This window comes from Erythrolamprus reginae, chromosome 1, assembly GCF_031021105.1.
Source record: "Erythrolamprus reginae isolate rEryReg1 chromosome 1, rEryReg1.hap1, whole genome shotgun sequence".
Lineage (NCBI taxonomy): Eukaryota > Metazoa > Chordata > Lepidosauria > Squamata > Dipsadidae > Erythrolamprus > Erythrolamprus reginae.
The window spans coordinates 21,370,895-21,398,278 of record NC_091950.1 but is presented as its reverse complement, the minus strand read 5'-3'; the positions used below and the strand labels follow the sequence as shown (position 1 = coordinate 21,398,278).

At 43.8% G+C, this 27,384-nt stretch overlaps 1 protein-coding gene across 1 annotated transcript; it reads right to left on the bottom strand.

Moving 5' to 3' along the window:
• Positions 1-122: 122 nt before the first annotated feature.
• Positions 123-27,135, bottom strand: BTBD2 (BTB domain containing 2). Its single transcript, XM_070746851.1, has 9 exons — positions 26,309-27,135; positions 20,930-21,049; positions 18,199-18,355; positions 15,889-15,994; positions 14,237-14,434; positions 11,023-11,215; positions 8,069-8,156; positions 5,783-5,929; positions 123-3,625 (listed from the first exon to the last, which is right to left on the bottom strand). Exons 1-9 carry the CDS (start codon positions 27,118-27,120, stop codon positions 3,464-3,466), a joined length of 1,983 nt encoding a protein of 660 aa, XP_070602952.1. The 5' UTR covers positions 27,121-27,135; the 3' UTR covers positions 123-3,463.
• Positions 27,136-27,384: the final 249 nt, after the last annotated feature.

Sequence of the window (27,384 nt, the reverse complement as noted above, 5' to 3'; positions counted from 1 at the left end):
TGCATGGTGTAGGCCTCATCAGAGGGGGGTATCTCCTGCACATAAACCATGTATTAAATCTGCCATTTAAACTAGCGGGGTGCCCATTCTTCAATGTCATACACTCACACACACACAAATGCTTAAAGACAACTTTGCTGCCTTTATTCACTTGCTATTTACAAACAGGAAGGAGATGGTGAAATGCTGAATAATACAGTTTCTGATACAGTTATTGTATATAGCATTGCATGAGCAGTCAGTTGACACTATTGGAAGTTTGCCTTTGGCATCACCAAGATTAATTTGCAAATGCTAACATTTGCGTCAGGCTCCAAGAACTTCAAATGAACTTTCAGTTGGTGACATTTTAATAAACACCAGATTTTATACAACAGAGATCTACACACACACCCCAAAAGGGATATCAAAGGATGACTGAAGTGCTTTCAGCCATCCAACTTAAAAGTAGCCTGCCGCCAAGTTACAAACTACCTTTAAACTATTTTTAAGGAGCCTTTTTAGAAACATATTCAATGATTATTTTTCATCTACAGAAAAACAGATTAGCGCATTACTGAGAAAACAGTTCTCTGAAAAATGAAGGGTAGCGGAGGAGAAGATATGGGGATGTTGAGCATCCCCGCAGGAAAGCAAGCTATAAAATGTGTGGATATTGAATAAGCCTCTTCATAAAAATCACTGATGTGCGTATTTCCTCTACTGTCTGCTGATGGAGAACTAGTAACTGGAGAATGGTTCCATTCTATATACTGGCCGGGATAGAAATGTACACACTATACAGTGATTAACAATATACAAGGGAGATTCAAAACCAGAACTTGCGTGACGTAAGGCTCAAGGACCTCTGCGGAATAATCTGTATTTCTAGACAAGTAGTTTCAAAGGGAATCGCACCTACTGACAACGGCAAACAAACAAAATATCCAGGTTTTTTCCTGATTAAAGATTTTGTCCCAGCTGAAGGCTTTATGTGGTCAAATACTCTGCTAGAATCAAAGGAAGATGGACTCAATTTTGGTGACCCAAACAAGGTTTTGATGACACGAGGGTAAATTCAAGAGGTCATATTTCAAAGCAGGTTTCCCAAAGTAATGGCCAGATTGCTGGCTGGATAAATGACAGGAAGGTCGGCACCTTAAGGCGACACCAGGTTGGAGAAAGCAAGTCAATGAATTTCCACCGAGAAACAAAATGTACCACAACATATCTGATTATCGTAGAGGATCTGCAGAGATATTTAATATGAGGAACTATTTCTCAGAGAATTGAATTGCTTTCTTGCTTACTCTGGAAAAGGGCCTATATACTGTTTGTGTGAATCGCACCAAATCCTTGACCAAAGCAATCATGGATGTGGACAATTTTGCAGTAACAACGGATAAATGAATTTGTAGATCACTACAGTGGGTTTTAGTTTTACCCTCCTCCCACCAGAATAAAAAGTTGACGCAGTACCCGTCCCATCATAGTTCCTGGATTGGAGGAGGGACGCTTATCTGAATAGCGCCCACAAATACTTTTCGAAGAGTGCTTGCTTCATATTGCAATGTTCCCAAAGTAACAAATGTAGGAAATGCATAGCACACTGACAGCTGTGACTTACCAATAATAGGAAGAGGAACCAAGCACTCGTGAATAAAGCAACACCTGGCCAAGAGTCATAAAAGTCCTTATAGTCAGGGACTGCCACACCCCATTAGTTCACATTATGTTCAAAGCACAGCTGGAGAAGCTGTTCTGCCATACAGCTGGGGTTGCCTACAGCAAAGTCTCCAACCTTGGCAAATTTAAGACTTGTGGATTTCGGCTCCCAGTATTCTTGGAGATTAAGTCCACAAGTCTTAAAGTTGCCACGTTTGGAGACCCCCGGCCTAGAGCCACCCTAAAAGCATCTGACCAATGGGGAACACCCCCCCCCCCAAAAAACCCCCACCATGCTTTTTCTGCCCACCCCATAAGAACCATATCCTAGCTTAAGAATTTGTGGATGTAAAAAGGCATTTTTCCTCCTGAAAGAAATTCCTGAAGTCGCTCTTTTTGAATTAAGATTTCTGCAAAAAAAATGGCTTTAAGAGACAGAGAGTTCTCGCTCCCTGTTTAAGGGGGAAACACACACACACACACACGCATACAAACACAAACTAACCACAGCACCAGCCTGTCACTAGGGTAACAAGAATCAAAAATGCATTGTTAAGTTGCACTATATTATTAGCAGCAGAAGAAACTTTCTGAGGACAAAAGGCCAGAAATTTAGATGCTTCTCTTAATTACAATGATCAAGTACACGTGGTTGCAAACTGCCAAAGACCCGCAATCCGCTGCTGGCTCTTCAACAACTTCACACAAGTAGGAAAACTTGTCTAAAGTAGATCTCAAGGCAGCCTTTCCTGTTATCATCCTCCAAGGGTATCAGCCTCCTAATATATCTGCATTATCCTTACGGAGCAAGGCTGCTTTTATCGTCTGGATATCACTGGGGTCCCAATCTGACCTCATCAGGTCAGTAAAGTAAATTCACACTTTACTTTCCCTTGAAAACCAGCAAACACGTACACGCTGGAGCAATGTTTCTCAAACGCAGCCCCTTTAAGAGGTTTGGGCTTCCAACTCCCAAGTAACAAAAGCTCTTAAAAAGGCCGCGTTTGAGAAACACTGAACTGGAAGGTCAGCCTGTTTTAGCTCTGTTATTTTCTCAGGGTCAAGGATTGTCTCAAAATGCTGCTTGTCATGCAAAAGGCTCACCTCATCGCACCCCGCCTTCAGGCTGTGTACTCAATCACCCCAAAGAGAACAAGTCATTTGCTTGACAACTGGGAAGGAGACAAGAGCAATGGGAACGAAACTCTACAATTCCGCCGATATACCAACCGTCTAAGATGCCTTCACCGCCCATCCCATGCTAAGTCTTCTGCCTGCCTGAATCTCTTTGGTGGGGGTGGGTGGGGTCACTCTCAGAGGTGGGCTGCTAAGCGGGGTGATGTGTGCTTGCCCCCGTGGCTCTGAGTGGTAGCGGAGTCCAAGGCAATTATGCTACCGCACCTGGGCAGGTAGCGAAATCGCGCATAATTGCGTTGGACTCCGCTACCACTCAGAGCCACGGGGGCGAGCACACGTCACCGTTCCACCTTAACAGCCCACCTCTGGTCACTTCTCCTGAGAGTAAGCTTCCCCCCATGAGGATGACTTGGATGTAAAAGCAGCTACATTCAGTGCAAGGAAATCACCCGAGCCAGATTGCCAACATAAAATGGGGGAGATTGCCGGCCTCAATCCAGCAAGGCCGACACGCATCTGGGTGTATAGAGCACGTGCAATCTGGGAGTGCTTGCCCAATCAGAGTCTGCCGACGGGGGAGCCCGTCCAATCGCTGTGACGGAAAGAGCTGGCGGTCTCAAGGTGGAAGGGGAGGGGAGGGAGTGCCGAGCCTGTCCGCTGGCCAATTCCCGGCGGCAACCTGCTATGTGTAGAAAATGATCTCTGGGATCTGTCCGTCTTCCACCGAGGTGCCGTTGTTGTTGCCGGCGGCGTAGCAGAAAGTAAAACAGGTCTTTGTCCCCGTGGTTGGTGACTCGTGGACCACCTTCCGCAATCCTTTGGTTCCATAGTGAGAGTCGGGTCCCTGTAGGAAGCATTGAAAAGCAGTTGTTAAGAGGGGCCGCCTTTCAGTCAGGAGGCTGATCTACTCAGCTGGGACCCTTAAGTCTTATGGACTAGTACAGCAGGCCTGAGCAACCGCCCTCCCTTCCCCCAGTGATCATAGGCAGCAATTTATTTTTAATTACAGTAGTACCTCTACTTACAAATTTAATTCATTCTGTGACCAGGTTCTTAAGTAGAAAAGCAATTTTCCCCATAGGAATCAATGTAAAAGCAAATAATATGTGCAATTGGGGAAACCACAGGGAGGGTAGAGGCCCTGTTTCCTCCCAGGAGATTCTAGAGAGTTCCCACAGAGGTTTCTCCCCGCCTTTTCCAGCCTTGTTTCCTCTCAGGAGGTTCCTAGAGAGGCCCCATGGAGGCTTCTCCCCACATTTTCCAACCCTGTTTCCTCCCAGGAGATTCCTAGAGAGGCCCCACGGAGGCTTCTCCCCTCCTTTTCCAGCCCTGTTTCCTCCCAGGTGATTCCTAGAGAGGTCCCAGAGGCTTCTCCCCACCTTTTCCAGCCCTGTTTCCTCCCAGGTGATTCCTAGAGAGGCCCCAAAGAGGCTTCTCCCCACCTTTTCCAGCCCTGTTTCCTCCCAGGAGATTCCTAGAGAGGCCCCACAGAGGCTTTCCCCCGCCTTTTCCAGCCCTGTTTACTCCCAGGAGATTCCTAGAGAGGCCTCACAGAGGCTCCTCTCTGCCTTTACCGGCCCTGTTTCCTCCCAGGAGATTCCTAGAGCGGTCCCACGGAGGCTTCTCCACGCATTTTCCGCCTGTTTCCTCCCAAGAGATTTCTAGAGAGGCCCCACGGAGGCTTCTCCCCACCTTTTCCAGCCCTGTTTACTCCCAGGAGATTCCTAGAGAGGCCCCACAGACGCTTCTCCCTGCCTTTTCCAGTTACAGTTGAGAAGAGGCAAAAAAATCTTGAACACCTGGTTCTTATCTAGAAAAGTTCGTAAGTAGAGGCATTTGTAGGTAGAGGTACCACTGTATTGCATTTCTGCATTTGCTCTCGGAGTCCAAGATGCCCTCACCCAAGAGTGTACAGGCAGTCCTTGACTTAGGACAATGGAGGCCAAAATTTCCGTTGCTAAGCAAGGGAGTTGTTCAATGTGCTTTTTGCCGCGGTTTATGATCGTTCTTGCCGTGGATGTTAAGTGAATCATTGCAGTTGTTAATTTTACAATTGTGAAGCGAATCTGCCTTCCCCACTGATGGTCACAAAACATGATCAGATGACCCTGGGACATTGTTACCCGTCAACTTCAGATTGTGCAAAATGCAGCTGCAAGAGCAATCATGGGCTTCCCCAAATATGCCCATGTTACACCAACACTCCGCAGTTTGCATTGGTTGCCGATCAGTTTCCGGTCACAATTCAAAGTGTTGGTTATGACCTATAAAGCCCTTCATGGCACCGTACCAGATTATCTCAGGGACCGCCTTCTGCTGCACGAATCCCAGTGACCAGTTAGGTCCCACAGAGTTGGCCTTCTCCGGGTCCCGTCAACCAAACAATGTCGCTTGGCGGGGCCCAGGGGAAGAGCCTTCTCTGTGGCGGCCCCGACCCTCTGGAACCAACTCCCCCCAGAGATTAGAATTGCCCCACCCTCCTTGCCTTTCGTAAGCTGCTTAAAACCCACCTGTGCCGGCAGGCATGGGGGAATTGAGATACACTTTCCCCCTAGGCCTTTACAATTTTATGCATGGTATGTCTGTATGTATGATTGGTTTTTATAATAATGGGTTTTTAACTGTTTTTAGTATTGGATTATTATTATATGCTGTTTTATTACTGTTGTTGATCACGTGATCATAGGGATGCTTGGTAACAGATGTGTGAAAAATGGTCGTAAGTCACTTTTTCAGTGCTGTTGTAACTTAGGTCACTAAATGAATGGCTGTAAACCTTACAAAAATAACCAATCACCCAAGATTTCTGCTTCCACCCTATCACCATCCTGAAGGGCCACCGGAGGAGATTCAGGATTAAAGACAGGGCAAAATAACTCGCAAGTCTCCAAATCAGCCTCCTGAGCTGTTCTTTGCTTTCTCCCCACCAAGCAAAGCAAAGTCAGAAAAGGCTCGAGAGATGCTCTTTCAAGAATATTCCCTCTCCCGAGACTCTGAGCACCTTCAGTGTGGCACAGGCTGTGTAGCTGACGGTGGGCAGGATCTCCACAGGCTCCTTAAACATCACCCGGAAAGTATTGGAGGATCCGTCACAGCTAAATCCAGTGTCGTTCTGGCCCAGGACGGTGTTGCTGTCAGTGTGAATGATCTGAAAAAGTGGAAGGAAAAGAGACAGAAAATGAAAACAAATGTAATTGTTATTTTTTTGGGAACGTATGTTTTTAAAAAAAAAATAAAAAATCTAATATACATTAATGAGAAAAAGCCATAACTTTGCTATAAGAAAAACAGCAATGTTCCTTTCGGATAACAAGGTATGAAGCAGAGATGCTGAACCTACAAAACCTGGGTCAAAGTTGACAAATCACAACTTTTGGGATGGCACACTGATGTACAACAACGCCACTTCACAACTATTTTCAAAAGCATGCGCCATTCTTGCATAGTTTTTAGAGGCTGGGCAGGCTGCATGAGAATGGGTAGGCTTGTTCTGGGGTTCACATACAGAATAACAGAGTTGGAAGGGAACTTGGAGGTCTTAGAAACATAAAAACAAAGAAGACTGACGGCAGAAAAAGCCCTCATGGTCCATCTAGTCTGCCCTTATACTATTTTCTGTATTTTATCTTCGGATGGATATATGTTTATCCCAGGCATGTTTAAATTCAGTTACTGTGGATTTATCTACCATGTCTGCTGTAGGTTTGTTCCAAGGATCTACTACTCTTTCAGTAAAATAATATTTTCTCACGTTGCTTTTGATCTTCACCCCAACTAACTTGAGATTGTGTCCCCTTGTTCTTGTGTTCACTTTCTTATTAAAAACACTTCCCTCCTGGACCTTATTTAACCCTTTAACATATTTAAATGTTTCGATCATGTCACCCCTTTTCCTTCTGTCCTCCAGACTATACAGATTGAGTTCATGAAGTCTTTCCTGATATGTTTTATGCTTAAGACCTTCCACCATTCTTGTAGCCCGTCTTTGGACCCGTTCAATTTTGTCAATATCTTTTTGTAGGTGAGGTCTCCAGAACTGAACACAGTATTCCAAATGTGGTCTCACCAGCACTCTATATAGCGGGATCAAAATCTCCCTCTTCCTGCTTGTTATACCTCTAGCTATGCAGCCAAACATCGTACTTGCTTTCCCTACCGCCTGACTGCACTGCTCACCCATTTTGAGACTGTCAGAAATCACTACCCCTAAATCCTTCTCTTCTGAAGTTTTTGCTAACACAGAACTGCCAATACAATACTCAGATTGAGGATTCCTTTTCCCCAAGTGCATTATTTTACATTTGGAAACATTAAACTGCAGTTTCCATTGCTTTGACCATTTATCTAGTAAAGCTAAATCATTTACCATATTACAGGAATATCAACCCTATTGCACACTTTAGAGTCATCGGCAAATAGGCAAATCTTCCCTAACAAACCTTCCTTCTAGTCCAGTGTTTCCCAACCTTGACAACTTGAAGATATTTGGACTTCAACACCCAAAATCTTCAAGTTGCCAAGGTTGGGAAACACTGTTCTAGTTCAACCCCTTGCTCAGGCAGGAAATCCTATACCATTTCAGACAAATGTTTATCCAACATCTTCTTAAAAACTTCCAATGTTGGAGCATTCACAACTTCTGGAGTCAAGCTGTTCCACTGATCAATTGTTCTAACTATCAGGAAATTTCTCCTCAGTTCTAAATTACTTCTCTCCTTGATTAGTTTCCATCCATTGCTTCTTGTTCTGCCCTCAGATACTTTAGAGAATAGGTTAACTCCCACTTCTTTGTGGCAAGCCTTGAGATATTGGAATGCTGCTATCATGTCTCCCCTGGTCCTTCTTTTCATGAAGCATATGCAGTTCATGCAACCATTCTTTATGTGTTTTAGCCTCCAGTTCCCTAATCATCTTTGTTGCTCTTCTCTGCACTCTTTCTAGAGTCTCAATATCCTTTTTACATCATGGTAACCAAAACTGGATGCAATATTTCAAATATGACCATACCAAGGCATTATAACACTTCACACAATATTGATTCTATTCCTGTGTTAATGCAGCCTGTTAAAACAACACATATAATTGGACTGTTCTAGATAATAAAATGTAAAGAATTGTTCGACTTTTGTTTGAGGATGTGACATGCCAGCAACCAAGTAAGTCATTTTCCAATATTTTGACCCGTGTGTAGCCTGAAAAGTTTGCCATCAATGGAGGAAATGATGCACCAGTACATTCACTTGTGTTGCTTCACAACATGCAAATTCGAATCCAGAAAGTTATCTACCTGTATATTCACTTGGTAATCTGTGGGGCCATGGATCGAGCCGTACAACCCAAATCCAACTATAAATATCCGCTTATTGACAGAGAACCTGCAGAGTTTGCAAAATAATAATAAAAAAAGTTAGACAGTGAAAGTTACACTGTGAAAGAAAAAGAGGCTAATCCAGTTATGAAGTTTTCCCCTCTTTCTTCTTTTGTCCTCTGGGAGACAGCCTTGTTTAGAATACCCAACACTTCCAAAAACAGAGAATTGAAAATAACTTAGCAAGTCAGCAATAGCCCCAATCTAGATCTTCATACCATCGTTTCAAATAAAAATTAATGGGAAGGAAACAAAAGAGGGAACAAACCTTTGAAGTGGTGCCAGATGCTTGTTACTTTATGCATCTGATTACCATTTGCTTTGTTCCCACAAGGACCTAAAGGGAGGCTTTCTTTCACTCCGGTATAGGCAGTAAAGATTAATAAACGGATTAGCATCAATTTCAGGCTGTTCAGCTGCAAGGCAACAGCAGACTATGTGATCTGTTGGCGTTATTGATCCATTTATTGTTATCAGAGTAAAGATCAACATATCACGGGCAGCTTGGGGGGGGGGGCACACTCGCCCTCCTTTAAACTCTCGCACAAAGTATCATGGCACCGGACCAGATTATCTCAGGGACCGCCTTCTGCTGCACGAATCCCAGCGACCAGTTAGGTCCCACAGAGTGGGTCTTCTCCGGGTCCCGTCAACTAAACAATGCCGCTTGGCGGGACCCAGGGGAAGAGCCTTCTCTGTGGCGGCCCTGGCCCTCTGGAACCAACTCCCCCCAGAGATTAGAATTGCTCCCACCCTCCTTGCCTTTCATAAGCTGCTTAAAACCCACCTCTGTCGCCAGGCATGGGGGAATTGAGATACTCTTTCCCCCTAGGCCTTTACAATTTTATGCATGGTATGTCTGTACGTATGTTTGGTTTTATAATAAGGGTTTTTAACTGTTTTAGTATTGGATTATTATTATATGCTGTTTTATTGCTGTTGTTAGCCGCCCCGTGTCTGCGGAAAGGGGCGCCAGACAAATCCAATAAATGAATGAATGAATGAATGAATGAATGAATGAATGAATGAATGAATGAATCATAGAGAGTAGGGATGTCCAACCTTGGCAACTTTAATACTTCAAATCCCAGAATTCTGTCAGCTTGGGAATTCTGGGAGTTTGAAGTCTACAAGCCTTGTCAAGTTGCCAAGATTGAACAACTCCTGGTATAACAGAGGGACATCAACTGAATATAGATGGGAGATTAATTGTATGGGTGGCAGTACCCCTTGGATGGGGGTACACCAGACCCTTTGCACCTATGAATCGGTATTTGTCCCCTTGTTATCCACGTCCCACCCTAGGGTCCAGCTAGCTTCTTTTGTCTTCTTTTGTCTGTCCTACAATGACATTTCCTGTATCTTCGGAGAGGGGAGGCATAATAAATTGAATTGAATTGAAATTGAATTGTTGCTCAAACTATAGAGGTTTCAAAATTTAATTTTTTTAATTGGATTACTTTTGTAATTGGATTACTTTTCTCCTGGTTCTTGCCCATTTCTGTCCCAGCCCCAACTACTTTTTTGAACGCACCATTCAAAAGCAAAACATGGAAATCCTTCCCGAGGCTTCCCCCATCCCTCCCTTTCTATCCCCCCCCCCTTCCACACAGGGTTACTGTCATTTCTGTTGAATGTAATTCAGATATATCCAGACCTGCTTTAAATGACAGGCTTCTGCTAATCAATGCATCAGAGTGGGATAATCGGAAGGTCTTCCAAAGTTTCCCTAAACAGATAGATGAACCAAAAAATTTCCCCACTTGGGAACTCAGTGGTAGCTTGAAATTCTTGGTTTGGAAAGTTTAGAACTGCAGCACTTGTGGTCAGATTTAGGTATTGTTTTTTTTAAATGTACATTTTTACCTACAAATGACTTTGTTTTAATCGTAATATAACATAGAAACATAGAAGACTGACGGCAGAAAAAGACCTCATGATCCATCTAGTCTGCCCTTATACTATTTTCTGTATTTTACCTTAGAATGGATATATGTTTATCCCAGGCATGTTTAAATTCAGTTACTGTGGATTTATCTACCACGTCTGCTGGAAGTTTGTTCCAAGGATCTACTACTCTTTCAGTAAAATAATATTTTCTCATGTTGCTTTTGATCTTTCCCCCAACTAACTTCAGATTGTGTCCCCTTGTTCTTGTGTTCACTTTCCTATTAAAAACACTTCCCTCCTGGACCTTATTTAACCCTTTAACATATTTAAATGTTTCGATCATGTCCCCCCTTTTCCTTCTGTCCTCCAGACTATACAGATTGAGTTCATGAAGTCTTTCCTGATACGTTTTATGCTTAAGACCTTCCACCATTCTTGTAGCCCGTCTTTTAGACCTGTTCAATTTTGTCAATATCTTTTTGTAGGTGAGGTCTCCAGAACTGAACACAGTATTCCAAAGGTGGTCTCACCAGCACTTTATACAGCGGGATCATAACCTCCCTCTTCCTGCTTGTTATACCTCTAGCTATGCAGTCAAGCATCCTACTTGCTTTCCCTACCGCCTGACTGCAACATATGCAAACAAACACTGTAAACTAATGTAAACTGTTTAACTCGGTTGCAGAAAATTAGATTTTGGTAACTGGGTCGTCAAAGTCTGAAATATCTTATCCATTTCTGTTATTCCCAGCTACTAACGTTCACAATTTTAGTCCTAACTTAAAACCTCTGTGGACCTCACCCCATATTTAAGAAGACTCTAAAACAGTGTGTGTAAGTGCACTAAAATGCCTATTTTCCCTGTCACGTTGTAATTTTTTTTGGAATCATTTGAATTTGCGAGTTTTATTTTTTGGAAGAATAAATAGATGAAATACCATGTTTTCAGTACGTGGTCAACAGAGCAGTGCTGGAAGGAATACCTGATCCGGTCGCTGGTCCCACTGTATCCCCAGCGGCTTTCCACCTGCTGGAAACGGTTGATGCTGCACTCTTTCCCTCTCAGGCAGCAGCGAGGGCGGTCGATGAACTCTACCCGGGGCTTGGGGTTGACAGTGAAATGAAGGAACAGGCTAACCACCTCACGGTCAGTGAGGATCCCCGACTGGGCTGGCCCTGCAGAAAGCAGAAGAGTGGTAAGAGGACCATTGGCTTCATTGAGATGCGTTTTTTTCCCCTTGCTTTTCCTCCCAGAAACCAGCTCTCTCTTTAGGATCATGGGGCTACCTTTGAAAAGTGTTCGGAAACTCCAGATCGTGCAGAATGCAGCTGCGAGAGCAGTCATGGGCTTTCCTAAATACGCCCATGTTACACCAACACTCCGCAGTCTGCATTGGTTGCCGATCAGTTTCCGGTCACAATTCAAAGTGCTGGTTATGACCTACAAAGCCCTTCATGGCATCGGACCAGAATATCTCCGGGACCGCCTTCTGCCGCACGAATCCCAGCGACCAGTTAGGTCCCACAGAGTTGGTCTCCTCCGGGTCCCGTCGACTAAACAATGCCCTCTGGCGGGACCCAGGGGGAGAGCCTTCTCTGTGGCGGCCCCGACCCTTTGGAACCAGCTCCCCCCGGAGATTAGAACTGCACCCACCCTCCTTGCCTTTCATAAAGCTCTTCAGACCCATCTCTGCCGTCAGGCATGGGGGAACTGAGACATCTCCCCCGGGCCTATACAGTTTATACATGGTATGTTTGTGTGTATGTTTGCTTTTAATAATGGGGCTTTTAGCATTTTTTAAATTATTAGATTTGTTCTTACATTGTTCTTGTTATTGTTGTGAGCCGCCCCGAGTCTACAGAGAGGGGCGGCATACAAATCTAATTAATTAATTAAATAATTAAATAAATAAATAAATAAATAACCAACCAACCAACTCCCCCCAAATATCAGAGTTGCCCCCACCTTCCTTGCCTTTTGTAAGCTCCTTAAAATCCACCTCTGTCGTCAGGCATGGGGGAATTGAGACTTTTTCTTCCCCCTAGGCTTATAAAATTTATGCATGGTATGTCTGTATGTATGATTGGTTTCTTAAATTGGGGTTTTTAAATTAACTTAAATATTAGATTTGTTTACATTGTATTATTATTGTTGTTAGCCGCCCTGAGTCTACCGAGAGGGGCGGGATACAAATCTGATTAATAAATAAAATAAATAAATCATGCTTACGGGTAGCCTTCGAACTTACTGCAGCAACTGGGATTGGGATTTCCATGGCTAAGCGATGCAGTGTCATAAAGAGTGACTCCATCATTTAACGATGCCAATCCCTGCAGCTTCAGCCACCACTGCGGAGTGAATCCCACCGCTCTTGGCTGAGATTACTTCCTTCCCACAGCCTAAGTTGTAGAAAAGTTACCAAGCCAGCCCCAGGCCTGCAGGCAGGGAAGTGGCTGTGTACCCAAGAGGCATGGCACAGTGCAAGGAAGAGGCGCGAGGCTGTGAAGGGGTGAGGGGGGTCAGGGAGGATGCACAAGGATGCAAAGGAGTTGCAAAATGCACAGAAGGGGTTGGGAGGGTGCTGGGGAGAGCAGGAGAGTAATCCAAATACAGTGATACCTCGTCTTACTAATCCCTCGTCATACAATTTCGAGATACGAACCAGGGGTTCGAGATTTTTTTGCCTCTTCTTACGAACTTTTTTCACCTTACGAACCCGCCGCCGCTGCTGGGATGCCCCACCTCCAGATTTCCATTGCAAGCGAAGCGCCCGTTTTTGTGATCCTGGGATTCCCCTGAGGCTCCCCTCCATGGGAAACCCCACCTCCGGACTCCCGTGTTTTTGTGATGCTGTGATTTTGCTGAGGCTTCCCTCGCTGGGAAACCCCACCTCCGGACTTCCGTTGCCAGCAAAGCGCCCGTTTTTGCGATCCTGGGATTCCCCTACAGCATCGCAAAAACGCTGAAGTCCGGAGGTGGGGTTTCTCATGGAGGGGAGCCTCAGGGGAATCCCACCAGCGCAAAAACGAGTGCTTCGGCTTGAAAAGGGTGAATTTTGGGCTTGCACGCATTAATCAGTTTTCCACTGATTCCTATGCGAAACATTGTTTCGTCTTACGAACTTTTCACCTTACGAACCTCCTCCCGGAACCAATTAAGTTCGTAAGACAAGATATCACTGTACCTTATTTTTGTAATGTAAGACATACCTTTGTCTCCCCTAAAAAAGGCTTTTCCCTTAAGCTTTTCCCCCCAGCCCTAATGAGGTGCTAACAATCTTCCCAGCTTGTAGGATTTTTTTCATTGCTACTCCGAAGAAGTTTTTTTCCAGCCCTAAGTCTTTGCAGGCTTGTTTTCACTGCTACCCCCTCCAAATAGGATTTTTTTTCAGCCCTAACCAGGGGATAAAATAATGTGCTGAAGCTGAAACAGACTAAGGATGCTATCCAGATAGCTTGGTAGGTAGATCCCCCCCCCTATTTTCTTCCCACAAAATTAAGGTCCATCTTATACTTCAGTGTGTCTTATACCCTGAAAAATATGGTATCTGGAGGCTGCTCCAGATACGAGCGACAATCAGATGAATGCAGGGAAATGGATGTTCAGATTTAGTTACGAACACAAGGGCTCATAGAAACATAGAAACATAGAAGACTGACGGCAGAAAAAGACCTCATGGTCCATCTAGTCTGCCCTTATACTATTTCCTGTATTTTATCTTACAATGGATATATGTTTATCCCAGACATGTTTAAATTCAGTTACTGTTGGATAACAGTTGGATACTGTTGGCTCACAGGATAAATTGCATGTGAGACAGAAAGTATGACTTGGCTTCATCTGGGTAACTGTATGTATGTATGTATGAACCAGGCATTCACAATTTGGTTACCATTGTCTCTTTGCCATCTGCCTTCTGGTGCAAAATGCAAGCATGCCCCTATTAGAAGCAAATAGGAATATCTGGTGTGGGTAAGGGGGACATCCCAACTGACCTGTTACCTAAGCTGCCATTATTATTTTATTTTTATTTTTATTTTGGCTGTAAGCAGCTGGCAAGGATGGGGAGTCAGAATCAAAACAAAGGAGCAGAAATATTTTCAAATAAATAAAATTCCCTCGCTGGCACCAAGTTATTAACCCACCGGATCTTTGCCGATGTTAAGCCCCACTTTTGAGAAACGGTCCCCAAATACCTGCAGCAAATTCCTCGATTGTCATCAAGGGGAAGCGAATGAGGGAAAGAGCTTTGCCCAAAGCTTTCCGCTTGTTTTCTGGTATTAGCTGCAACTGTTGCCGCTGGCACTCGGCCTCTGACCACCTGACCACTGCGTTGAAGAGGCGCACCTCTCGGATGCCAAGGTTGTCCCGCTCCAAAACTGCGACCAAGGTGTCTATCAGACAAAGAGAACGGTCACTGCCAACAAGATTCATCATTCACAGCCGTTTTGGGATAAGGATAAACATAGGGGGTTGGGTGGTGTTCTGTCCCGCCCGATCAATTATCAGAAATCAAGACCCAATTAGACTAGAATTCAGAAGAAAGCATAAACCAAGTCTCTTTATCAAGTAAAAAGCTGGAATATAGAGATGAAGGTGAAGCTAGCAGCATTCTAGCCATTGTCAGCACAATTTGGGATGCCAGCCAAAGACAGAGTCGCAAAGATAGAGTCATCTGCAACCTGTAGAAATAAGACAAACTAAACAGGCTAACAGTTTTGCCTAATCTATTCTAATTATACTTGACAGTGGCAGAGACAAGAGCTTAAATAGAGCTTTTTAACAGGCCCAATGTAAGGCCTGCAAACCATCTCTTGGGCCTTGGATCTTCAGACCTGTGACAAATCCTGCTGTAGGAAACTTTGTTTTTTCTTTTTTATTAGATTTGTATGCTGCCCCTCTCCGAAGACTCGGGGCGGCTCACAACAATAATAAAAACAATATTCCAGCGAAAACAAATCTAATATTAAAACTGGGAGGGGGGGCTGGATGGAGCAGGGTGGATATATAGTCATAACATTCCTTTCTCAGGGAGTCAAGGCCACTCTGCACATGGAGGGGTGTCTCCAATGGGGATGGTGCGTTGATTGGACCAGGTGGTGGACATGTGGGTGTGGGGCATGGACTTGGACTTTCTTTTGGGTGGGGAAAACCCAGAAGCTTTGAGATTCAGGTTTCCCCAGTTACGACATCTCTAATAAAATGGAACTCTGAGGAACTTCAAGCCTCGGAGTCTTCTTTCTTTAGGGTGTTACTTGGCACCCCGATGCCAAATTTAAACTGTTTATCTTACAGCTGGGCATACCTTGAGAAGCACATAGAAGGACACCTCTATCAATTCGGTCACCTCAGAGCAGTGCTTCTCAATTAAAGGGGCCAGGCCAGCTTAATCCAGCCGATGTTTTGGAGTCACCGGCCTGGCCCATAAGCGCCACCTCTACCGGGCACTCACGACAAATGGTGTGGAAGGAAGCTTTAGCGTGCCGTTTCAGCTGCAGAGGATGTTCCTCCTTGTCCACCAGCAGGTTTGCCACACCGTTCATGGCTACCGTGGCACCCACCAAGAACAACAAAACCCATGCAGCTGCCTCACCCTGCCCTGCAGCCTTCTCTTCTGGTCTCGGAGCAGTGTGTAACTGGGAAAACACTCTCCATCCGGCAGAATCGATCTAGAGGGGCCACGCATGTTCCCCGGAGTGTCACACACACCCTGGCATTGTTCCACACACACCCTGGGGGTGGGGGGCACTATTTGAGAAGCACTGCCTCAGAGCACAGGAGAAGCACCCAAGCAAAAGAAAACTAGCTCAAACTATTGGAACATCTTTCAATTCTGAGGGAAGCTTACCCAGGTCAATATCAGTGAAGCCTTCCGCATTGATGGCATCCGAGGTGTTTTTATCTATGTTTTCCAGACAAAGGCTGGCCAACTGGGGCTCGTCGAAGAGTCTTGCCTAAGAAATAGCCATCAATCAGTAAGAATAAATGGAAGGAGCACATGGAGGAGTGTGTTAAATTCAGGACTTTTTAAAAAACCCTTCCATTCCTTACTTTGAAGGAGGGTGAAGATTCATAGGTATAAATGCTCTGTATGCACAAAAGGATGGGATAAAAACGTTATACTGTACAAATATAAATTTCTACAAAACTCATATGACGTGATGACCATATGTCATACCTTTATGCATTTGGTATTGGGTTAAATTAGATCTGATAGTATCATGGCATCCAAGCCATGTGGGCTACAGTTCCCTAAGGACTTCACCACTGTGGTTTGCAAATATATTGTTCAAAAAAATAAAGAAAACACAAACAATAGAATGTAACTCCAAGTAAATCAAACTTCTGTGAAATCAAACTGTCCACTTAGGAAGCAACACTGATTGACAATCAATTTCATTTTGTTGTCAGCACATTCAGTTTTGTACAGAACAAAGTATTCAATGAGAATATTTCATTCATTCAGAAGTAGGATGTGTTATTTGAGTGTTCCCTTTATTTTTTGGAGCAGTGTGTATTTGTGGTGGTTTGCAAATATTATTTCAGCCAACTATACACCTTAGGATTGCAAATGTTACCGAGACAATGTGAAACAAATGAAAGGGAAAAAAATCACCAAATGTAGATACATGAAACCATATTTAAATGTTAAAATTATTATTATTACTATTATTATTATTACTATTATTATTATTACTATTATTATTATTATTACTATTATTATTACTATTATTATTACTATTATTACTATTATTATTATTATTATTATTTGTTAGACTTGTATGCCGCCCCTCTCCGGGGACCCGGGGCTACTCAAAACATACAATGCAAACAATAAGTATACAAATCTAATAGTTAAAAATATAGCTAAAACCCCATTAATTTAAAAAACAGTCAATTGACCCCATGTAGAGAGCCCTATGTAAAATCATTAGCATCAGTTCAAAGAACCAAACAAGACATGAAAGTGGGCCCATTCCAAGGTTGAATTTTAATTCTGCCTGAACTACATTCCATGGTTTGTAAAGCAACACCAGAAAAAGTCCTCTCACTTGGATACACACTGCAGCTCCATATGTACTCCAGTGATGCTAGCAAGCACCAAGGCCACCACTAACCTGGTGAATCTGTTTGCTTTCTCCCCCATTTTAAACTTTTAACCAGAAGTCATGAAAATCTCTAGGCTTTACCATGGAGGTTCATAAGGATCTATCTCAGCAGCAGACAAAACCAGATAGCTTTGCAGAGAATTGATCAGAGAAGGTAGGCATCTACAAGTAATCCTTGACTTATGACCATAGTTAGGTCTGGAGCATCTGCCATGAAGTGATGCTATTGTTAAATGAGTCACGTCCAATTTTGCAATCTTTTAAACTGATATTTATTTTATTTATTTTATTTATTTATTAAATTTGTATGCCGCCCCTCTCCGTAGACTCGGGGCGGCTCACAGCAGTGATAGAAACAATGTACAATACAAATCTAATAATACAAAGTTAAAAACCCATAATTTAAAACACATGCACACAACACACCATACATAAATTATATAGGCCTGGGGAAGATATTTCAATTCCCCCATGCCTGACAGCAGAGGTGGGTTTTGAGAAGTTTACGAAAGGCAAGGAGGGGGGGGCAATTCTGATCTCTCGGGGGGAGTTGGTTCCAGAGGGCCGGGGCCGCCACAGAGAAGGCTCTTCCCCTGGGTCCCGCCAAATGACATTGTTTAGTCGATGGGACCCGGAGAAGGCTAACTCTGTGGGACCTTACCGGTCGCTGGGATTCGTGCAGCAGAAGGCAGTCCCGGAGATATTCTAGAGATATTGTTAAGCGAATCACACGGTCATTAAATAAATCTGGCCTCCCTAATGATTTTGCCTGTCAGAATCCCCCAGGGAAGGTCACAAAGGACGATCACACAATCAACTTCATAACTATATGCCAGACAGCAATTTTTAAACATGCGACAATGGGGATGTGGTGACAGTACAAGGACTGGTTGGTTATCAGTTTTTTTCAGTGGTGTGGTAACTTTGAAAAGTTGTTAAACAAATGGTCATAAGTCGAGGACCGCCTGTGGCCAGCATCAGCATCTCAACTCACGCCAAGAACTTTCAACCGAAAAGGCTAGTTCAGAGGCAAAGATGTTCACATGTACCTGGGTTAAAAGCATGAATGCGTTATCTGCTCTGAGATTTTTCTTCAGAAACTCCACACAGTGAGCCTCAAGGGCAGGGACTGCATATTTTTTTGCCGTGTAAAGAGTCGTCATCACCGTCTCTGGCCCAATCTGAACTTCATCCGAATAAAGAAATCTAAGAGGAAAAATGGAGAAGGAAGCAGAGAAAAAAGATTATTGCATTCAAAGTCACATGATTTACTAGAGAAAATACTTCAGAAATATCAGATTATTATTGTCTAATTAAGAGGTGAATTCTCATTGGGTACCAATTCAATAACAGGGCTTTGGATTATTTTTTTTTTAAAAGAAAATACGAGGCTATTCAACTCACCTGTAAGTGCCTGAGGACTAGGAACATCTTTTTAAAATAGGAACTCTTTAGACATAGTATGCTGCCCTGGGCAGCACACTGGCACATGAGGTATCTATTTTTATTTATTACACTTCTGACTTTGATTTGCAGATTTTAAAACAAAGCCAACTTTTGCAGTTGAGATGGTCTAATCCAGCTCTCTGAACATTATTATGGCAAACCTGAAAACCTAAATTTATTATAAAATATCTAAATTTATGTAGTGTCTTTGGGGTTTTTAATACTTAATTCAATATCTATTACATCGTCTGCCTTTCTGACAGGATACATGAGCTCATCAGATCCAGATATAGCAGTTAATTAAATTGCAATACCAGTGCTGATCATAATGGTACAATTTTGAGGATTGTAACTCACAATCTTCTTACCCTTATCTTTACTAAGGACTTATAAACTACACATCAACAGAAACCATGCTTAAAAGACCTCCAGCTTAACAAATAGGAAGTTTTGCCAAGTTTTGAAGGTTAAAAAAATGTGATATCTGGCCTGGAATTAGTAGAAGAAATGAAGAAGTGGAAGGGGCAATCTTTCGATACATTACTCTTGAAATTTTAAGATTCAAGCCCCAACTTCTCAGATACGCATTTTAAAAGCATGCCAGCAAAAAGAAATTAATCAGATCCAGGTTAATAAAGGTGACATATGAAAAATCAGAGAGAGAAGCATAAATATGGGGGCAAGAGGGAGGGAAGGAAATCAGTTTAAAAAGCTCTAAAAATACAAAATTCCCATCTAGGACACTGCATATCATCCTAAACCAGGGGTCAGCAACCTGCAATTCTGGAGCTACATATGGCTCTTTCATCCCTCTGCTGCAGGTCCCTGTCGCTCAAACATGCGTCCCAAATGCCAATGTGTGCGCCGCCATGTGATTTATTAAGTGTTGACCCGTCTTTTTTTTTAGTTCAAAATGTTTTTGTTGCATGCAGAAATAAAAATGTGTTTTCTCTGTAGCAGCTCACATTTCATAAATGCAACACTATAGTTTTTTTATACCTAGCATGAAGGTAAAAAAAATGATATATGCAGTGTTATTTTCATTTTAGATGTCAAAAGAACATAAGAACATAAGAAGAGCCATGCTGAATCAGGCCAAAGCCCATCGAGTTCAGCATTCTGTGTCACACAGTGACCCACCAATTGTCCATGGGGATCTTGAGCAGAAAGAGAAGGCAAGATCCTCCCTTTCCTTTGACCCCCAACAAATGGTACTCAAGGGAATCCTGCCTGCCTCAACCAACTTAGAGGTGGCACATGGACATCCGTTTCAATAACCACCAATACACTTGGCATCCATGAATCTGTCTAATCCTGCCTTGAAGCTATCCAGGCTGACAGCTGTCATGACCCCTTCTGGAAGTGAATTCCATAAACCAAGGACCCTCTGGGTGAAGAAGTATTTCCCTTGATTTGTCCTCACTTGATTTGTCCTCACCTCCCAGCGACCGATTAGGTCCCACAGAGTGGGCCTTCTCCGGGTCCCGTCAACTAAACAATGTCGGTTGGCGGGCCCCAGGGGAAGAGCCTTCTCTGTGGCGGCCCCGACTCTCTGGAACCAACTCCCCCCCAGAGATTAGAACTGCCCCTACTCTCCCTGCCTTTCGTAAACTCCTTAAAACCCACCTTTGTCGTCAGGCATTGGGGAACTGAATCACCTCCCCCGGGCATGTACAATTTATGCATGGTATGTTTGTTTGTGTGTATGTTCGTTTAGTAAATGGGTTTTTTAAAATATTTTAAATTATATTTAGATTTGTTATGAATTGTTGTATCCTGCTGTGAGCCGCCCCGAGTCTGCGGAGAGGGGCGGCATACAAATCTAAATAATAAATAAATAAAATAAATAAACTTTCTTACCTATGAGCTTTAGGGAGGGCCCCCATGTCCTAGTATTGTGTGATAGAGAAAAGATTTTTTCTCTATCCACCTTTTCTATCCCATGCATGATTTTACACACTTCGATCAAGTCACCCCTTAAACGCCGTCTTTCAAGGCTGAAGAGACCAAGGCGTTACAACCTGGAATCATAAGGGAGGGGCTCCATTTCCTTGATCATTCTTCTTGCCCTTTTTTGCACCTTTTCCAATTCCATTATATCCTTCTTGAGGTGTGGTGACCAAAAGGGTTTTGTGGCTTCTGGTGTCCAAATGGATCTTAAGGTTGCTGACCCCTGTCCTAAACCAACTATAAGCTGGACTCCTTTTAACATATGCATTTAAAATAAAAATGATGCTCAGGATAGCATGACACCAACCCTATTGCAGACAGGTTACAATTGGAGTTTGGGGGTATGGAAGGGAGACCAATTTATTTGCATAAAAGCAGGCTTACTTCAGCAAAGCTAAGAAAGCAGCAGGCTCCACATCAGGTAATTCTATCTCCGTGGAGGTTGTAGCCATCCCGCCATTGAACATTGCATCAAAGACCGCGCTGCCCACAGCCAGCACAAACCTGACATATGGAAACACAAACAAAAAAAGCTTCAATTGACTGAATACCATTCTCAGTCTCTCATCTTTTTTTTAATTCCATAATTAAGTACTCCATTTCATCCCCCCCCCCACCCCCAGTTAAGATTTGCATAAATGACACTATTGATGATAATGCTGAAAATTCATTCAATCAGATTCCAGGACATTCTGGCTGAAATAAAAGTGGGTATTTTAACACACAAAGTTATAGCACACAAGGTCTAAATAAAGTGGCTTAGTTTCAATTGTATGCTATGTTGTGAGAATCTCTCTGGGTTCCTTTCTCCAAGGAAAGAAGACGCAAACAGTAGTTGCTTCGGAAGAAGTTTCTCTATTTTATTTGGATCAGAAATAGTACAAAGCTTATTTTCTGGGACAGCTGACAACGGACTGGCATATCAGCGAGGTTTAAATACGTTTTTAGCCTTAGTATAAGTGAAATATGTTCTTATAACTATGAGAAAACTGGAAATATAGCTTTTAATGGTTAGAGGAAATATAGCATTCCCGTTTGCTAAATTCTTTATATCAGCAGAGATATTCCTGGTCAGGTAAGGGTGCTAAATTTCATTTCCTGCCTATCAATGATTTATTGACTTTAAGGAAACACTGTATTTTATAAGTGGAGAAGAGTTCCTCTGACTCCAGATCAGAAGGCGGTTAAAAGGAGAGGGAGGAGACAGTTCAAAGACTTTTTAACTTCTGTCAATAAATGTTTTACAATTGTGTTAAAGTTTACTCTTGTAACGCCTTAACATTAAATCTAGGGCCCTTTATCAGAAAGGTGTTTTGCTATACATATAAAAAACCAAGAACGAAGTATGGAGACAAACATGTTATTGGCCTCATGATGCAAAAATGAGTACAGGGAGTCCTCAGCTTACAACAGTTCACTCAGTGACTGTTCAAAGTTACATCATACGACGCATGGGACGCTTGGCAAATGACTCACATTTATGACGGTCCCGGAGTCACGTAATCACTGTTTACAACCTTCTGATAAGCAAAGTCAATGGGGAAACCAGATTCACTTAGCAACTGTGTTATACTAATTTAACAACTGCAGCGAATCACATTAACAAATTTCTCACTTAGCAGCATAAATTTGAGGCTTAATTGTGGTCGTAAGTTGTATTTAGCCCAAGCCTGATTTAAAAACATTTAATATTCTGGAAGCAATATTACACGGTCATGTAAGTGTTAGTTTTTAATTCTGTATAGCTGTATGCAATTCAGCAGCTTCAAGAAAAATGTCCTGTTTGGTATCTTAACATGCATAGAGAGAACGTTTCATTTTACAATTGCTCCCCTTACTCTTAGCCAGCATCAGCTCCGTTGCGCAAAAGTGTCATGAAATGCACTGGACTCCTGGTCAGGATTTTTGAATTCTATTCTTAAGTAATACAAAGGCTCTATTGAGAAGCAGCAAACAGATATGATTTCAGCGTTATAGCAACGCGTTAATGTGCGTACATGTTTAGGAAATACGTGATGCTGCAAACGGATTGAAATTAATTCATATTGTTATGAGATTTTCACAGAGATAGATGTTAATAAATCATTTCCTGAGTTCAAGTCAGGAACATGTTATTTAACAGTTCTGTGCAAATCAAACAAAAACAATCAGACCACAATGCCACCCCCACCCCCACCCCAGCAGCCAATCGACCTCAGGAAACCCAGCGCCGACTGGCACCAACTATCTTTGTGCTTAATCACTGGCTACAAATGAACAAGCCAGACATAGCCTGTCCCTTAGAATTGTTATGCACCAAGTCCTCCCTGGAGTTTCCAAGTGAACTATCCCTTCCTATTATTTTAAGTCTTGTCCATGGGTGCATTAAGCAAAAAAAAACCCGGCCCACATCCTCTTCAGTTCAGTTGTGATATTGCACAGAAAAATCAGCAACCCCACAACAGCGTATCCCAACTCTGCATTTGAGAATGCCAAGACTTTTATTTGTGAAAGCCAGGCTAAACCGTTAACCCTGCTTTGCCTGACTTCTGAACTCCCCCAAAATCCTATTGTGCACAATCTTCACGTCCTCAACCCAGATCCATCAAGAAGTGCCCCCTCCCATAAAAAACCAGAAAGCAGCTTTTCAAAGCAATTTTTTTTAATCTAGGTGGTATTATCTATACCACCAGGATCCGGCCAAGATGCAATTGACCTTTATCATTTTCTATTGAGTTTTCTAACTGTTTTTATACTGCTTTTATATGTTGTACGCCTCATAGAGTCCAGAAGGAGTGGGACGGCCTATAAGTTTAATAAATTAAATTAAATTTGTCCACAATAAAGTCTACCAAATTCCTTGATTCTCTCCCCCCCCAAAAAATGTGTCTTTCAGTGCCAGCTCCCCTCTTCAACCCCCAACCATCCTACCCCATTCATGTCAGTCTCCCTGTAAGCCCCTTACTCTTTTATCCCAAATCTGCCACCCCTGTTCCTTCCTCCAACTGTATAAATCCAGCATAAGATTGGAGGACAAGAGAAGGAGACTCCTTTTCGCTGGAAGCCTCAAGCAGGAGCAAACTAGCCATCCTTCGGGGATGCTTTAATTTACTACCGGTATTTTTATTTTTTTGCACTGAGCAGGAAGGTGGACTCCATGATCTCAATGGTACCTTTCCATTCTTACAAGTTGTAAGCCACCCTGAGTCTTATGAGAAGGGCAACATAGAAATCAAATGAATAAATAATAAATAAATTCTAGGAATGGTCTCAATTTCACCTCCAAAGATCTAAATCAGTGGTTCTCAATCCTTATTTTTGGCCATGCCCCACCTAAGCATCTCTAAAATCTTGATTCCTCCCCCCCCCAACATATAATTCTTATTATTCAAAAAGTGAATTCCTACTACTAGAAACATAGAAACATAGAAGTCTGACGGCAGAAAAAGACCTCATGGTCCATCTAGTCTGCCCTTATACTATTTTCTGTATTTTATCTTAGGATGGATATATGTTTATCCCAGGCATGTTTAAATTCAGTTACTGTGGATTTATCTACCACATCTGCTGGAAGTTTGTTCCAAGGATCTACTACTCTTTCAGTAAAATAATATTTTCTCATGTTGCTTTTGATCTTTCCCCCAACTAACTTCAGATTGTGTCCCCTTGTTCTTGTGTTCACTTTCCTATTAAAAACACTTCCCTCCTGGACCTTATTTAACCCTTTAACATATTTAAATGTTTCGATCATGTCCCCCCTTTTCCTTCTGTCCTCCAGACTATACAGATTGAGTTCATTAAGTCTTTCCTGATACGTTTTATGCTTAAGACCTTCCACCATTCTTGTAGCCCATCTTTGGACCCGTTCAATTTTGTAAATATCTTTTTGTAGGTGAGGTCTCCAGAACTGAACACAGTATTCCAAATGTGGTCTCACCAGCATTCTATATAGTGGGATCATAATCTCCCTCTTCCTGCTTGTTATACCTCTAGCTATGCAGCCAAGCATCCTACTTGCTTTCCCTACCGCCTGACTGCACTGTTCACCCATTTTGAGACTGTCAGAAATCACTACCCCTAAATCCTTTTCTTTTGAAGTATTTGCCAACACTGAACTGCCAATACAATACTGTACTCAGATTGAGGATTCCTTTTCCCCAAGTGCATTATTTTACATTTGGAAACATTAAACTGCAGTTTCCATTGCTTAGACCATTTATCTAGTAAAGCTAAATCATTTACCATATTACAGACGCCTCCAGGAATACCAACCCTATTGCACACTTTAGAGTCATCGGCAAATAGGCAAACCTTCCCTACCAAACCTTCCCCTATGTCACTCACAAATATATTAAAAAGAATAGGACCCAGAACAGATCCTTGTGGCACACCGCTTGTAACCTGACTCTGCTCAGAATACTCGCCATTAACAATAACACTCTGATGTCTACTACTACTACTAACAACAACAACAACAATAGAGTTGGAAGGTCTTCTAGTCCAACTCCCTGCTTAGGCAGGAAACCCTACACTACTTCAGACCGATGGTTATCCAACCTCTTCTTAAAAACTTCCAGTGTTGGAGCATTCACAAGTTCTGGAGGCAAGCTGTTCCACTGATTAATTGTTCTGTCAGGAAATTTCTCCTTAGTTTTAAGTTTCTTCTCTCCTTGATTAGTTTCCACCCATTGCTTCTTGTTCTACCTTCTGGTGCTTTGGAAAATAGGTTGACTCCTTCTTCTCTGTGGCAACCCCTGAGATATTGGAACACTGCTATCATGTCTCCCCGGTCCTTCTTTCCATTAAACTAGCCATGCCCAGTTCCTGCAACCATTCTTCATGTTTTAGCTTCCAGTCCCCTAATCATCTTTGTTGCTCTTCTCTGCCCTTTTTCTAGAGTCTCAACATCATTTTTGCATCGTGGAGACCAACACTGAATGTAGCATTCCAAGTGTGGCTTCACCCAGACCTTATAAAGTGGTATTAACACTTTGCGTGATCTTGATTCTGTCCCTCTGTTAATGCAGCCTGGAACCGTGTTGGCTTTTTTTTGCCAGCTGCTGCAGTACTAATGTGGAGGAAGCCTAAAAGGCCATTAACTTTGTTTTAAATAAGGTTACAGTTGCCCCCTTTAAAAATCAAATTGTCCCCAAGTGGAAACTGAATATTATAAAGTTTGGGATAAGGTCTATGATTGGTTGAACAGAAGATTAAGGAATAATTGAACAACTAAACATATTATAAAGAAGTAAATAGCTATGCATTTGTAAATAGTAGGAACTATAAGCATATGTTTCTTTGTATGCTGTTTTGTAAAGGTTTCTCTCCGGGAAGGTGGTAGTAGCTCCTATATTTGTTGTATGTTTGTTGTTTTGTCATATGTATGTTAAAATAAATAAAAAATAAAAATCAAATTTTCCCCTTGTGGGGCATGGGCCCCACGTTGGGAACCACTGGCCTAAATTATTGACATGCACACCCCTAAACATCTCCAGGGCCTCCACAGACCTCTCTCCCTTCCCCACATACTGCAGTGAGTCCTCCTGATGGCTACTCCATCCTTCTCTCCAAGGACAAGACCTCCATCTTTTTTATCCTTCTCCTCCTTAAGAGGGGGAGGGCTCTGCACCCTATTTTCCTCCCCCCTTTCCAATTCCCGAGTACCCCCACCCCAAGAAAGAAGACGCGTCTCCCCCATTTCTCTTCGGTCAAACACCCCCACTGTTTCCTCAGAAACAGAGGCCCCCACACCCCACTCCCCCAAAAAAAGCCCCCTTCTCCGACCTGTGGGCGGGGATGCGCTGGGCGCCGGCGCGGCCTTTGCCCACCAAGAAGTGGACGTCGCTGAGCACCTCGTTGTTGAAGAGGAAGGAGAAGCGCTCCTGCACCGTCGGCTTCGTCGCCTGCCAGTTGTAGGCCGTCTCACGCGGCCCGAGCGGTGGCGGCGAAGGCGAAGAGGAGGAGGCCTGGCCCGAAGGTGAAGCAGCGGCCGCTGCCGCCGCAGCCCCGCTGGCCGCCACCGGCAGCGGGTTGTTGCTGTTGCCCCCCCTTCCTCTCGCTCCGTGATTATGCGTAGGCCCGGAGGAGGAGGAGGCCTGAGGCGAAGCAACGGCGAGAGGCGGGGACGGCAGCGCTGCCTGAGGCGGCGAGAGTAGCAGCAGAGGCCCGTCGCCGCTGTTGGAGCAGGGCGGGGGCGGCGCGGCCGCAGGCGAAGCAGGCAGCGGCGGGGGCGGCCCGTTGCCGGCCTGAGGGGGCGATGGCGCCGATGCGTTGGACGAGAGGCCGCCGCAGCCCCCGCCGCTTCCGACGGGCCCGGCTCCGGCCGCCATTTTGCGCGGAGGCGGCTGCCGGGGAGGGGCCGCCTGCAGCAGGAGGAGGGGGCGGCCGCCCGAGCCGCTGGAGAGGACGACGAGGGCGGCGGCCAGGAGGAGGCCCGAGCGAGGCGGCGGCGGCGATGGAGGAGGAGGCGGCGGGGTGGCTGGGGAAGGCGGGCGGCGGCGGCGGCAGCAGCAGCGGCCGCGGCCCATGAGGCGAAGGAGCCCGAGCGGGCAGGGAGGCGGCAGGGTGTGAGGAGAAAGAGGAGGAGGAGCTGCCATGCCTGCCCCGCTATTAATTACGAGGTGGAGGCGAAGGAGAGAGAAGCGCGTCTTTTCCCCCTTGTGATTGATTGTAATGGGCTCTGGATTTTTTATTTTTATGGGATTTATTATTATGACACTGAGGCGTTTCAGGAAAGAAAGGAGGCTTCGAAAAACGCGGCTGGGGAGGGTTTGCGTTTACGAAGAACAGGCGGTGCGGGGAAGGGGTGTCTTGCAGACATCCTGATCCTTTGGAAGTACTGTAGATATTTTGAACTTTTT

Excerpts from the sequence above, each read along its gene's own strand:
- BTBD2 (XM_070746851.1), bottom strand. The coding sequence starts at position 27,120 with ATGGCAGCTCCTCCTCCTCTTTCTCCTCACACCCTGCCGCCTCCCTGC. Across the intron at positions 11,216-14,236 it reads AATCGAGGAATTTGCTGCAG|GGCCAGCCCAGTCGGGGATC; the intron begins GTATTTGGGGAC and ends TGCTTTCTGCAG. Across the intron at positions 3,626-5,782 it reads CAGCCTGTGCCACACTGAAG|GGACCCGACTCTCACTATGG; the intron begins GTGCTCAGAGTC and ends TGCTTCCTACAG.